At 52.9% G+C, this 15,051-nt stretch overlaps 1 protein-coding gene across 1 annotated transcript in view; it reads right to left on the minus strand.

The window, feature by feature from the left end:
* Ttyh2 (tweety family member 2) overlaps positions 1-15,051 on the minus strand; it is a 43,608-nt gene that overhangs the window by 8,833 nt on the left and 19,724 nt on the right. The window contains exons 4-13 of the mRNA XM_032913303.1: positions 14,721-14,941; positions 10,208-10,303; positions 9,769-9,841; positions 4,828-4,897; positions 4,501-4,556; positions 3,752-3,844; positions 3,397-3,489; positions 2,132-2,274; positions 1,116-1,301; positions 299-377 (exon numbers count right to left, since the gene is read on the minus strand). Coding sequence (XP_032769194.1) covers positions 299-377; positions 1,116-1,301; positions 2,132-2,274; positions 3,397-3,489; positions 3,752-3,844; positions 4,501-4,556; positions 4,828-4,897; positions 9,769-9,841; positions 10,208-10,303; positions 14,721-14,941 — 1,110 coding nt within the window. The remainder of the gene's footprint in view (positions 1-298; positions 378-1,115; positions 1,302-2,131; positions 2,275-3,396; positions 3,490-3,751; positions 3,845-4,500; positions 4,557-4,827; positions 4,898-9,768; positions 9,842-10,207; positions 10,304-14,720; positions 14,942-15,051) is intronic.

Here is a 15,051-nt window from a genome sequence, read left to right on the forward strand (position 1 = left end):
GTGCCAGCACAACAAATGCTGTCCCTGGCCCTCTTGCTTGAAGACAGAGGCCATTCATCTCGAGGACAGTTGTGCAATGGGCCATGCCCAGGAGGTCCGCTAACAGGGTGAGATTGCTTCGCGTCTTTATGGTCTGGGTGACGGATGGCCCGTGAGGCAGTCTGCTTTAATACTTACTTGATTAACGAAGCTATTCCCTTCTTTCCCTTCTGTGGGGATCACACATTGCATTGACAGCTTTTTATCTCGGATGGTGTCTCTAATGGGAGCAATGACTTTGCCACAAAACGATACTTACCGTGGGCGGAGGGGAACCTCTCCCGATGAGCGGCACGTTCTCGTATCGTGGGTTCCCGCCAAAGAGTACGGCCTGGTTCCTGTGGACCAAGAGGAGATCAGATATGTGTGTATGAACTCGCCATCGTGGGATGGGTATGATGGAGGAATTGTGGGTAGGACAATAAAGGGGAAAGACCTGGGCATGGTGGCTCACACCTGTAATCCCAGCATGTGGGAGGTTGAGGTCAGCTTGGGTTACAGCGTGAGACTGCCTCAAGGTGCAGGGGACTCAAAAGAAAAGAAGACTCTAGGGCAGTGGTTCTCAACCTTCCTGATGCTTCAACCCTATAACACAGTCCCTCATGTTGTGGTGACTCAGAGCCGTGAAGTTATTCTTGTTGCTGCCTCCTAACTGTAATTTTGCTATTGCTATGTATGGTAATGTAATTATCTGATATGTGACCCCTGTGGCGGTCGTGACCCACAGGGTGGGAACCAATGCTCTAGGGGGACCAGGGAGGAGGCAGGAGTAGCACGGCTTGGAGAAATGCAGCTTCTCGGGCCTAGGATTGACCTGAGGGCTGTGGCAAAGATTCGGCTTGACCCTGTGATGTGCGTTTGCCCAGCATACACGGCCATGGAGGGGTGACCTGATGCTTCAATCAGGGATTCTGAGCTACAGTCGGGAGATCAAGTTTGGCCTCTGGTACCCTCCCTTCCCCATGTGTTTCTGGGGACCAAACACTCTGTCTATAAGTCCAGCCTCACTGCAGGGCTGGGAGAGCTATGCCGCCCAGCCTGGGTGTGAGAGCCTCAGGGGCCCTAACTGTGCATACATGTACTCGGAGACAGGGGCATTGGAGATGGTCTGGGTGGGAGGCTGAAGGCTGCACTGGCTTCCAAGGCCGCTGCTGTAGCTGCAGAAACTGTGCAGTTGCCCCCTCGAGGGGTTATGGGCTGCGATGCGTCGGGCTTGGGGGTTGAAAGGGTCATCGTCGTCAATGTCATTATAGTCTCTGTCCCTAGAACAAGATGTAGACGTTGAACACTCATTAGGGGTGAAGCTCAAGGCCACGGGGTCCTACTAGGTTCCCAATCTCTCTTCCCAGGATACTCCCATTGGTATCTCTTTCAGCGTCTACAAAAGCATGGTCCTCAGAGGCACGACTTACTGCACCTGACCCCAATTCCACGCCCACCTCTTCCAGCGCACCAACATGGCTCCACACGTGAGGGTGGGAAAGTGGTCCACCCGCTCCCTCTTGTCCATCCATGAGGTCCTGAAATCCCCCCTTATCTTTGTCCCTCTTCCCCAGGAGCCTGAAAATTCCATCTTGACAGTAATATCTTTGATCCTCCCTGATAGTTTTTTAATGATTTTAAAGATTTATTTATTTTATGTATATGAGTGCACCGTAGCTGTCTTCAGACACACCAGAAGAGGGCATCGGATCCCATTACAGATGGTCATGAGCCACCATGTTGCTGGGAATCAAACCCAGGACCTCTGGAAGAGCAGTCGGTGCTCTTAACCTCTAAGCCATCTCTATAGCCCATCTCCTTGATATTTCTTGGGGCCTCTCTCTCATGATGTCACCTTGCAAAGTCTTGCCTAGGAGGAAAAGCAAGGGCTACGGGGCAGTGTCAGGAGGGTGGGTGGTCGCCATCTTTGGCTGAGTTACTTTTGCAGGGATCTATTTTAACTCTGGGAAATCCAGCCAGCCTGCTAAGGCTGAATGGTGGACCCTCTGCTGCCCTCTTTTGACTCAGGAGGCCAGCTCATCAGTGCCCCCTGCAGAAAACCTCCTTACTGATGGGATGGGGTTGGGCCCCTGCCTTTCTGGTACCCTACCTGTTGATGAAGTGTTTCCAGGCACGAGGTCCTGCACAGGTCAGGGTGGAGAAAGCCAGGGCAGCCAAGAGGGAGAAGAGACCAAGGAAGAGCAGGCCCTCAATGCCATCATAGCAGATGCCAGTGAGGGCGTCCAGGTAGTCCTGGGGAAACGGACATGTCATTGCAGAGGGATGGGTGGCAGAGCCTGGGGCCTGAGCCCTTCTTTGGAAGTCCTTTTCCTCTCTGCCTGTACCTGAAATCTCCTAGTGGCTTCCTTCCCAGAAGCACCTTCCCCTTCCTTTTAGGGTCCCCTCTCTGGGGCTACCTGACAGATTCCTTGGGATAAGGATTCGCTGACCTCCTGCCCTGTACCAGACACTGGGGGCTGACCTCAAACTAGAGAGATGAGGTGGCGGCTAGCTGTAGAACTGGAAACAGGTTATAGCCACGACTCTTTCACTTTTATAAAACGTTTATTACTTTATGCGTAAGTATGTATAAATGTGTGTGATTTATGTGTGAGTATGGGTATACATGGACCAACACATGTGTTTATTCTAAATCTACATGGGTTGTGGAATATGTTGAGATACACTTGCTCACTGTTTGGGGGTGAGGTGCTCACATACCCTCAGTGTCCCTTACATTACTCTGTGTGTGTGTGTGTGTGTGTGTGTGTGTGTGTGTGTGGTTTTCGGTTTGTTTGTTCAAGACAGGACCTCACTATGTAGCCCTCGCTAGCTTGGAACTCACATGAGCTCCACTTGCCTTTGCCTCCTAAGGTCTGGGTATTAAAAGCATGTGCCACTATATCTGGCTCCTATCCCCCATCTCTGAAACACAACTTCACTATACCGTGCTGGGAGCCTTAAATTCATGATCCTCCTATATCCGTCTCTAAGCACAAACATGCATCAACATGTCTGGTACATTACATCCTGGCCACGAGTCTGAGATGTGCAAGATGGGGAGATGGACGGGTTGACCAGATGGCCAGGAGTCAAGGCAGTGGATAACTATATAGTTATCATTCAAATCAGGGTCTTCCAATGTTCTAAAACTAACCTCCTAGGTTCCTACCCTAAGTTCCTTTCATAGTGTGCTCCTCATCAGCCATCAGGGAAACCAAGAAATGAGGCATTTCCCACTACGTGGCTTCAGCCTCATGTCTGGGCTTGAAGGGAAGCAGGGTAGTCCTTTCCCTAGGTCTTCGCTGGTTTCTCTCTGGGAATAATGTACCCTGCTGGTGTACCCCACACCCTCCACAGTTGTTCACCCAGTACCTTGTGCAGCCCTCGGCAATCCAACATGGCAGTCAACTGGTGCAGGCTGGTCTCGGAGTTGTTCAGCAGAAGCTGGATGCCAAGAAGGTCTTTCTGAAGTAGGAAGAGGGAGAAAGGAGGCAGAGTGAGCGGCTGGGGAGGGCACGCACACAAGATTAGAGAGAGCCGTTTTTGTAAAGAGACCTTTTGACAGAAGGAAAGGGCTGAGCCACGGGGAAGTGAGGGATGCCTAGCTGGCAGAACGCTCACCCAAACCTGGCTGGGGTTCAGGTGTGAGGGTGGCTGGGGCGTGGGGGTCAGCTAGGGTTCCCTCCCCCCCCCCCGACACAGCTGCTGCGAGTGACAGCTCCCTTACCTCTGCTGTAGGGAAGAGGGGCACGGCAAACTGCAGCAGGCCTACAACTTGGATCTGCATGGTGGTCAATGAGCGCTGGAAGATGGTCAGTGACTGGGTGGAGAGAACACAGCCTTCCATGAGAATCCATTTCCCAGGAGTCCTACAATTACCAGGAGGCTGGTCCCCCTGTACCCAGATTACCACCAGGCAAATATACAGGAGGGTCTGGGCAGGCTGTGCACACTGAGGGGGACAGGCATAATAAGTTGGATCCTATGGGTTTTAGGACACTGGAGGACCTTGACTCATAGAGAGAAGTTGCTCCTAGCATTCAGACCTCTAGCCATCTGGTCAACCCAATCACTATAACATGAATGTGTTCCTCCCACATAAGATGTTTTCCCCACATCCCTTTATCTTTTAAGAGCTCCACACTCCTCATGCTTCTTGCCTCTCAGACTAACAGCATGGACCTCGCCAGGGAGCTTGTGAGAAAGGCAGAACCTTGGGGTTTGCCTCGACCTCCTGCCCAACACTGGCAGAGTAACCAGCTCTCCAGGGAGATGCTACACTCATGAGCATAGGAGAAAGAGGATGGAGTGACCAAGAGCAAAGCCTCCTTCAGAGAGTAGCCAAAAGAGGACCACAGTGAATCGATGCCCAGCTGTCCACCATCTTGGTACATGGTGGGGCTCAGGGTCCAGAATAAGGGAGATCCAGAGATGAGGGACTGTGGGATAGGTGAGGGTTGGCTTGGGTGGCCGTACCTGCTGGAAGGGGCTGATTTGGCTCTGACTGCAATGCAGGTAGTAGCGGGTCACCTCTGCAAGGCAATAGCATCAGGATCAGGAAGATCACAGGAAACAGACTCTGCCTGCTCAGTGGTCTAACCCACTCCCTTTTCCCTCAAGCTCCCAATGGGGGCACTTTTCCAGGAAGTGGCCCAGTGGTCTAGAGAAACCTAAGTCTGCGATAGGGAGATGCTAGGTGACTAAAGTTAGAGGTAAAGTATAGACAGCTGGATCCAATGGGCTTAGCCTGGGTTCGGGGAATGACTGGCTCTAGGGACAGCGGCCCCACCCAGAGGGCATTACCTGAACTGATCTGGTTCTGTGTGTTGTTCAGGATGTAGATGTCAGGAGCCATGCAGAAGTCACTGGTGCCCTGAGTCACAGAGACAGGAGTGGGTAGAGGATGGTCAGAGCCTCGAGCACTGAGGGGAGTGAGCCTGGCTCCTGCTGCCCTGGTCACTTTGATCTCTTAACTCATTCTGGGGCAGGAGAGACTGGGCACCAGATTTCTGGGTTTGAATCCTGCCTCTGTCCTCACCAATCGCCTAGGACAATTCCTTATCCTTTTCGGTACCTGAGTGGTCCTATCTGTGGTGAAGGCGCCATGACACTGTTCGCCTTACCTATGACTATATGTAGGGTTTTCCGGACTGTGACCTCTTATTTCTGAATGGGTTTTCGGTGGCGGATACACCCTAGGACGCTGGGATCTTTGCTGGGGGGGTGGGGCAGCTGCAGGCATGTGTCTGTGGCCGGGATTCCTTTGCTCTGGCTCATTTGTTTTCTTCAACTGTATTCTTGCAACTATCAAGCTCTGAGCCCTTAGAGATCCACTTGCCCTCTGCCTCCTGTGTGCTGGGACCAAAGGCATGTGCTGCCACGTGCACGCACGCATGCACGAGCACACGCGAGCACACGCATGCACACGCACGCGCTTGTGCACGGGTAAGGCTGGCCCAGAGTTCATCTTGGAGCCCTTGGGGCAGTTTCCATTGCTGAGAGCAGGGGCAGGGAGGGAGTCAGAGGGGTCAGACTGGCTCCCGGCCTGGCTAAGTGACTCCTGAGGTCAGTGTGACTACAAGAACGAGAAGTGGCCCAAGATGTTCGGAGCCCAGATCTGACACCGGCGCCATGCAGAACCAGGGAGATAGGACACCCCCACCTTTCAGAGCAGCCAGGGAAGCTCCCCCTCCTAGGCCATATACTAAGGGGCTGCCCTGTTTCTCTGATGCATGATCCCTTCCGGTGGTCTAGTAACACGGGGAGTACTCTGTCCATCGGAAGCATCACCCTTCGGGCACCAAATCGATAGGCTTTGAGCTCTTACTGGGTACAGGCGCGGTTCTAGGATTGATATTTGTCAGGGGTATGTGTGTAGGACTGAGATTAGAAAATGTGTGTGTGTGTGTGTGTGTGTGTGTGTGTGTGTGTGTGTGTGTGTGTGTGTGTGTGTGTGTGTGATGGAGCCTTTGACTCCTCTGGATTCAAACCTCCCCAGAGCACCCCAACACTCATCTCCTCTCCCACAAAACGAACCATCTTCCCTCCATCCCAACCCCCCACCCACATATGCAATCACACTCAGGCACTCAAGACCACGGAGAAGGGTTTTATATACAAACCACCAACATACATAATAAATCAGCCAGCCTATTATTATCAATAGAGATGCAGCGCCAGCAGGCCTGGCGGCATCCCCTCAGCCGTTGGCTGGAGTGGCGGAGGTGAGGAGCTGGGCTAGAGTGGCCTCTGTAAATGGAGTGAGGCCACTCGCTGTGTTTAAGCCACACCTCCGGAAGACTCGGCTCGGAGGAAGGGGAGCTAGGGGCCCCTTTGTGAAGCTTTACCATTGCTGAAGCTTCTCTTCTTGCTCTGCTAAGGCCAGGAGAGAAAGTGGGGTAAGATCCTGTGGGGGTCCATGGCTTGCTGGGAGAAGGTGGCACGTGTATGTGGGTGTGCAGCGTGTGGATACGTATGCACCCGTGCATGTGTTTGTCCGTACATTATTCATTTGATGGAGAATGGGCTGGAGGAAGAGTGAAGATGAGGAAGAGAGCACCCGGTGGCGCAAGTGAGGTGGGTGGGAGAAGCGGCCCAGAGCCTGGCCTACATTGAACCTGTAGGAAGCTCCCGATTGCCTGAAGTGGTCATCCCTGTGACCCTCGAGTAGTGAGAACTGTGTCAGAAGCCAAGATGGCTACTACACATTGAACAGTCACCGTGTGCCCTTTGAGACACCAGGTACTCTTATTCTCCCCATTTGACGTAGGAGAAAACTGAGGCATGGAGAACACCAGTAACTTCCCATTGGTTCTGCTTTGAGGAAGGAAGGAAAGGACAGCGCAGCCAAGGCTGGGGGCTCCAGCAGCTATGCTCTTGCCTCTGGCCCAGGAGGTAGGCTTGCTGCCCCTCGGGCCTGGATGTTCTGGGAGCGTTCTCTCATGTCTGCTACAGCCAAAGCACCCATGGTGACTCCTTACCAGCCTCCTCCCTTCTTCCTTCTTGGTATTGCCTTTCCTTGACCCCAGGAGCCCCCAGTTCCGAAAGTGTGTCTGTGGTTCATCATTGACTACACGGGGATGGCCGGGATAGCCAGCAAGAGAGGACATAGGCCATAGGAAGCTCTGAGCTTGATTCCCCAGGCGGGAGCCTTCCACTCCGCATGTCCTGGAACGGCCTCAGAGGCCATACTCTGTCCTGTGGATGTCCTGCTTGGTGAGCAGGTTGGGGGGGAAGGGTGACAGTGTGAATCTGGCCCCACTGCCCTCAAAATAGGCCTCAGAGGGCAGGGTGGCAGGGGAGGGACACAGAAGCTTTGCACAATGACCCCTTGACAGCTGGTGCCCTTCCCTCCCACCCTCCGGCTGCTCCTCCATGCCCCTCTTCCTATTAAAATGCTACAGCAGCCTCCACTCTGTCAAAGGCCCATTCAGTGCCCTCACGCCCGCCTCTCCCGCACAGGGGCCCGAGTAAAGGAATCAGGGAACTGGCGTAGCTCCCAGCCTCCCTGGCATTCCACAGTACCCGGCGGCCTATCGGTTCCTTGAGCAGCAAGATGCTCACGGTGGGAGAAGCCCCTGCTGGGAGGAAGCCAGCTCCCAAGGGGTAGCTCACGGTGGCAAGCTGGATGCTCTTGCTTCTTCAAAAGGCAGAGGCTGCCAGAAGTGGGACCCGCCCCCGTAGCACAGAAAGCTTCCCTGCGCCCCGCACTTGTCTCTGGAGAAGAGGCTGCCAACCAGGCAGCTGTGCCCGTCACTCCGGGGAGCAGAGCCCCTCCCCCACACTGTTTACAACCGCCAAAGGCCACCCGGGTGTTTTGGGCACAGCCTGGGCTTCAGCACTGTCTTTTCTGCACCAGTCCTTGTATATGGTCACAGCATGAAAGGGGGAGATGAGAAACACCATCTCCTTTCGCTTTTAAGTGCTTTGGGATAGGAGCTCATGTAGCCCTTAAACTTACAACCGCTCTGCTTCTAACGCCCCCAAATGCTGGGAGGATAATGTGTTGTTTCACAGCCACTTGATGCACTGCTGAGGTCTAAACCCAGGGCTTGGTCTGTGTCAGAAAGTAACTTATTAACTGAGCATCCCCAGAATGCCCTACCCCTGTTGTAGTACTAGAGCTCAAGCCTACAGCTTCTTACATACTGGGCAAGCATTCTGCCACTGAGCTATGTCCCCAGTCCCACCCCAACCCCACCGCCCTGTAGATTTATTTTATGTGTATGAGCAGCATGTGTGTGTTTGTATGTGCTTGTATGTGTATGTATGTGCATGCACGTGTGCGCCACCTGTGCATCTGGTGTCCCTGGAAGTCAGAAGAGGACATCAGATCCCCAAAATTGGAGCTTTAGATGATCGCAAGCCGCCATGTGGGTGCCAGGACAGGAACCCAGGTTCTCGGCAACTGGTGTTCTTAACTGCCGAGCCAGCTCTCTAGCCCCCCTTTAAGACAGGGCTGTACTAAGTTGATCAGGCTGGTCTTAAACTCATTCTGTAGTTCAGACCGGCCTTTTAATTAGCAATCCTCCTGCCTCAGTCTCCAGAGTAACTGGGGCCATTGGTTTGTATCACCAGAACTGGCTCCTTAGCACTTCAGGATAAGTCTCCACCAAGAGTGGCAGAGCCAGGTGGCACCAGCAGCCATTTACTCTGTGGGTTTGAAAAAAATGTCCAGGCCACCCCCAGGGACACCAGGCCTGGTGTGGGTAGGGAAGAGCAGGTGCAGAGCTCGGGGTTGCCTAAGCTCTCGAGTCCCAGTGGTTTCTTGGGATCACCTAGTAAAATGAGTCTTCCTCACATGCAGTTGTCTGAGCATGTGTTTGCACACAGGCACACAGCGACACACACTCACAGAGCCAGCACCTATAACTAGGGATTCACACTATGTCTCTCACTGAGTGACCAACCGTCACCAGGGGACACCATGTCCTCCTGTGTCTTGCAGATCAAGGCACATAGAGCACACAGCAACACCCCACCCACCCCGGCTGAGTGGATGGGTTGAGTGAGTGAGGTAGGTGAGCTCTAAGACCAAATGGTTTTGGGTGGGTTTTGTTGTTTTGTTTTGACGTTCTTTTATAGGGGGCTGGAGAGATGGCTCAGTGGTTAAGAGCACTGACTGCTCTTCCAGAGGTCCTGAGTTCAATTCCCAGCACCTACATGGTGGCTCAAAACCATCTGTCATGGGATCTGACGCCCTCTTCTGGTGTGTGTCTTGAGACAATGACAGTGTACTTACATAAAACAAATAAATAAATCTTAAAAAAAAATTCTTATATAGGAGGTCCCTCATTTTTCCATAGCGTTGAGGAATCACATTCAGAAGCACGTACACACACACATACACACACATGAGTGTGAGAGCAACCGGATTGCAGGGGCAGAAGGTAAAGATACCACCTTCTGTGTACCTGTGTCAGGCAGCAGGTAAAGCAACAAGTTTCTGAACCCACTCAGCTTCCTTCATGCCCACGCGGAAGCTACCTGGCCACCCTCGAGTTCTCTGCGTGCCCAAACAAGCAGTATGTCTCCTCTCGGCTCTGTCCCTGAAGCCCTGTAACTTTGGACAAACCCCTTCCTGTCTCTGAGTCTGGACAAAGTGATCCAAGCCTCTCTCATCCTGAGACCCTGGTATGGTGGGTAAGGGACAGAGCCAAAGCACACCCATCTGGGGTCTTTGAACAGAACAGGTCAGACCGACTGTCCTGGTCAGACCAGCTACCCACAATCCCCTTCACTTACCACTGCTGCCGCGGCATCAGCTGCCAGGGAGGCCCAGCTGAGGACCAGGGCCAGTATTCCGCAGCATAGCATGCTAGGAGAGAGGCAGATACTCTGGGATCTCACAAGGTGACAGAGGGGGTCTTTTGGACAGCAGTCATCCTTCCTAAATTCAACACCCTCCTAGACAGAGCCCTATCCTCCCATGCACTGACTCCCACCCCCACCCCACCTCTGCTAAATGCTAGACAAGTACTGTGAATCCCAATGCTTTGGTAGAAGAGGCCAAGCTGTGACAGCACAAAGACACACAAGGAGTCCTGCCTGCAGGGGACCTGGGTGCTGAGAGGGGGAATTCTGGCTACTACCACACCCAGGGTCTGGCTATGCCTTCATCTCCTTCTGTAGATGGGCCCTAGCCCCAACTCTTTGCTTCAGGACCATACATAGCGCTACTCACGAGGCTAGAAGACACTTGGAGCGCCTGGCCAGTCCCAAACAGGTGACAAGGCAGATGACCAGGTCCAGAATGAAAAGCAGGAGGTAGGACAGCCACCTGGAGGGAGACAAAGACAGCATGAGGGTGGGTGGAACAGAACTGCCCACCTGCAACAGTAGCCCAGACCAGTGGGAGCATAGACTGAGGGTCCTCAGGGGCCGGAGTAACCACACCTTCATTTTTACCGGATGAGCTTGAACTCTCCTACCCCATGCCTTAACCATCTGGTGGGATATACCTACGCCAGTACGGGGCACTAGAACTCTCCATCACGGTGGAAAACATCTACATCTATAGTGTCTGTCTGCCACTACTCACAGCCGCCTACTAGGGACCCAAAGAAAAACAAGCCTACTAAGATGTGGATTATACAAGAGACAAAATGAAGCCATGCACGGTGGCGGACACTTGGAATCCTAGTTCATGCGAGTTCTAGGCTAGCCTGGGCTACATAGCCAACGCACGCAGCCCACTCCCACAAAGGCTGCAAATGTTTCGGGTTACTTAACATTATTATTATTTTTCATAACATTGGGGAACAAGTCCAGGGCCTCGTGCATGCTAACAAGAGGTCTGCCGCTGAGCTACATCCCAACCCTTCTGCCCAAATTTTAACAAGCTCTGACATACGCGGTTGGCGGCGTCCACAGGGGGCCACATAGCTCTGTTTCTGCAGCTCCCTCCCACCAGCCAGGCAGCTCCCATCTCCCCTGCTTTGTTTCCAGAACCCTCAGAGAACAGATTTAGTAAGGCCTGACATTACAGTCACGGATCCGAGAGGCCCCCCCTCTGTGATGGATGTCTGTCTGTCTTCCCACCATCTAGCCGTGGGCCACACACAGTGTAGTATGCAGAGGTCTCTTCAACCAACATTTGTGCCAAGAACTGAGCTTGGTGTCTGGGTGCCTATGCGAGAGGGCTCGTTCTGACTATCCGGAAGTCCAGATGGAGCCGGGGTCAGAATATCCTGGGGACCCATCTAACCTCTGGACTCCCTACAGAGCTTCTGGAAAAAGCCTGTCCTATATCAGCTAGAGACTGGCATGGGCCCTTTTTTCACTTTTCTAAAAAAGACAGGGTCTTGTGTATTCCAAGATGGCATCAAACTCGATATGTAGCCAAGGGTGACTTTTAACTTGGGGTTCTTCTGCCTTCGCCTTCCGAGTGCTGGGATCAGGGGCATGCACCACCTGATGTCTCATGTGGTGCTGAGGACGGAGCCTTGGGTTCTAAGCAGGCCACAATGGAACTGGTAGCAAGTGACAAGAAGCTCTGAGGAAGACGGAGCAAGATGGAGGTGCTCAGAAGCCAAATAAGATTCTGTCTTTGTGAAGGGAGGTTTCATGCTTAAAAGCAGGGGGCTTAATCGAAACCCTCAGCTCCAACCAGAACAGCAGCTACTCCACAGCAGGTCTCTGGAGTCCCAGAAATGGGGCTGCGGCTCTGGGACATGGACAGAGCTGGCTGTCACTTGCTGGAGGCCACCAAAGAGCCAGAGTGGAAAGGAACTTTGGGATCCATCTAGTGTTGCGCCCTATGCTACAGATTAGAAGGTGGAGACTCGTGGTGGCTGGGATTTCTGGAAGTTACACGGGAACCCTACATTTTCCTTCCTTCTAGGGACATAGGTCCCCTCTACCCCTGGCACTGTCTAAAACATGGGTTCCGCACTCCCAACCTAAGGACTGGCTACTGCTCCTGTCTTCTTTCCCATCTGTAGGAAATCCAGATGCAGGGGGCGCTCCTGACTCCCCCACAACACTGCTTTCATAATTCCTGCAGCAACGGCTGTGCGTGTGTAAACTCTTCCTAGAAACAGCTCCTGGGTGGATGTGTTCTCCCAGAGGAGCCCCTGGGAACTAACTGGGGGGCGGGGGAGGGAGTTCTCACCATGAACTTGGTTCTCGTCTGCTGAGCTAATGCTGCTGGTTCACCCCCTGCCTCCCCTACACACCCCACCCGCACCCCACCACATCCGGCATCTGCAGTCAGTGTCCACATCTCGGCCCCAGGCAGTAAGTCTTGGCCTGTTATGTCTTCTGAGCTGGATGTGTCTCCACAGTAAAAGTGTTCTGATGGGAGTGGATGGCCGGCATCACAACTGCTGGAAAGCCTTTCTGGGAAGGTTCTCTAAGAAGCCCGTGAACTACAAACACTGGTAGAGATGGGGGAGTGGCCCTCAGCATTCAGGAGCTGCAGGGTCCTGCTCAGACGATTCTTGCTCCTTAACGTGACCCAAATTAAGAAGCGTCCCCTCATATCTAAGATCCTTACCCATTTTATCACGGTCTTTACTAAAATGCCCACTGGATCAGCCAGGTGCACTCGAGAAAAAGAGGTAGGTCAATAAGGACGCCCCTCTGTGGATACTCTGCTGGCCCTGATGTGATTTCAAGGGTTCAGGAAGTGGACAGCTCCTATATCAAGGGCTCATTGGATTCTACTGTTGAGGGTCCCAGGTGATGGCAGACTATCTCCTCAGAGCTGGCAGTTCCTTTTGGTCCCCTGGGAGGATGGCATTTTGCCCATGAGGATCTGAGAGAAGTAACACCAAGGGCCCTGTCCATCTTGAATACCTATGACATCAAGGAAATTCGATCTGTGGGATGAGGGAGGGGAGCACCACCTGGATCCCAGAGCTCAGGACTGGGTGAACACTTCCCTTTGGGAAAGAGAGTCTGAGGGAAGAGGCCTTGAGCATTTCCTCTTGGCTCGGCCCAGCAGTGGCCCCCTGGGTAGGAGTTTATGAGGTAATAGAAAACCAATCCAGAAAACCAAGAATATATTGTGCAAGGCTCTGAAGAGGGGCCAAGTCATTTGGATGAGGAAGGGATTCCAAGAACTGAAGCCTGTCATGCAAGACCCGCATTATCTGTTGCATCCTGTGTCTAAGATGCTGGATGCCTGACCCTTTGAGCACAATGACGTCCGTGTCACACATGATGCACTCACATTACACGCGTGCATGCTACCATCTGGATTAAAGGTCAACCCAGTACTGAGAGAGCTGCTTCCTTCCTTGGCTCTCACGAGCGTTTCTTCTGAGACCCGGTATTCAGAAGGAGGGCAGCCGGTCTGGGGTCTATGACTTGAGTTTAGTGACTTTACCAGGGATGGGGTTACACAGGGACATAAACAGATGCCACAGGCTGCATGAGTCAGAGATGAATTTGAACACCTAAATGAGGTCGTATGGGGACTGATCCCGTCAACTTGATGAGACCTAGAATCGCCTAGGAAACAAACCTCTGTGTGCGACTGAGAAAGGTTTAAGAAAATTGTGTGTGTGTGTGTGTGTGTGTGTGTGTGTGTATGTGTGTGTGTGTGTGTGTGTAATGCATGCCACACAATGTGTAGATCAGAGGAAGGCTTGCAAGAGCCAATTTTCTCTTTCTACCACATGGGGTCTTGGAATTGAACTCAGGTTGTCAACCTTGGCGCCAGAAGTCCTATCAGGTTAATTTTTTCAACAGTCCAAGACTTTCTAGGTTGTGTTAGTTGAGGCAGCACTCTGGCTGATTTCATGCTCACCTGACACAAGCTAGAGTCGTCAGAGAGGAGGGAACCTCAATTGAGAAAACACCTCCATGTGACTGGGCTGTGGGCAAGCCTGTAGGGCAGTGATTCTCAACCTGTGGGTCCCGATCCCTTTGTGTGGGGGGCGGGGATCTCACGTCAGATATCCTGCGTGTCAGATATTTACATTAAGATTCATAACAGTAGCATCATTTCAGTTATGAAGTAGCAACGAAATCATTTTAGGGTTGGGGGTGGGGCGGTCACCATAACGTGAAGAGATGGATTAAAAGGTTGCAGTGCTAGGAAGGTTGAGAATCCCTGCCTTAGTCAGTAATCAGTACGGGAGGTCCCAGCTCACTGGAGATGGTGCCACCCTTGGGTTGGTGGTCCCAGGTTCTGTAAGAGAGCAGGCTGAGCAAGCCATGGGGAGCAAGCCAGTAAGCAGCATCCCTCCATGGCCTCTGCATCAGCTCCTGGAGCTTCTTGCCCTTCCTGAGTTCCTGTCCTGACTTCCTTCGACGATGAACAGTGATGTGAGAGCACACGCCAAATGAATCCTTCCCTCCCTGAGTCGTTCTTTGGTATGGTGTTTCATCACAGCGAAAACTCTAACTGGGACACGAAGTCAGGCAGGGAGAGCCACTGAATAGAAAGGAGGAAGCTGTCATCGTTCGCTTCCTGACTACAGGTGCGGCAGGACCAGGGACCTCACGCTCCTGCTACCAAGTCCTGGACCGCACTCTTAAGCTGTAAGCCAAAATAAACTCCCATTCCTTCCTAAGTGTCTGTGTCAAGATATTTAGTCACAGCAGCGAAAGAAGCACACAGTACATGAGGTAGAGGTGAGGTGGAGCCCCTCAGGACACCACTGTCCTGTGAGGTTACACAGTGAGGTTGGGGATGGGCGTTGGCTGGGTCTGCATCTGTAGCCCCACTCCCCGTCCCAGTGCCTCACCTGTAGTGTTCCACATAGGCGGTCTGGTGGGACAGCGCAGTCAGCTCCTCGGTGACCTCCCTCCACACGGGCAACCCCGAGAGCTGGTTGACGATATTGCCCGCCATCTGTTGCATAAACTTCAGGGTCTGCATGTAGTCACCCCGAGCGGCAAAGATCTCGCTGAGCCGGGCCAGGTGCTGTTCCAAGTCTACCTTCATCTTCTGGGTGTTTCCAGACACCTAGGGGAGAGGTAAGGAAGGGGCTAGGAGTCTGGCCCTGACACAGGCCTGGGAAGTGTCGGGAGGAAGAAGAAGCCATCGGCCAGCCAGGCTTGAAGGGATGTTCCATA

The sequence above is a fragment of the Rattus rattus genome, chromosome 9 (genome assembly GCF_011064425.1).
Source record: "Rattus rattus isolate New Zealand chromosome 9, Rrattus_CSIRO_v1, whole genome shotgun sequence".
Taxonomy (NCBI): domain Eukaryota; kingdom Metazoa; phylum Chordata; class Mammalia; order Rodentia; family Muridae; genus Rattus; species Rattus rattus.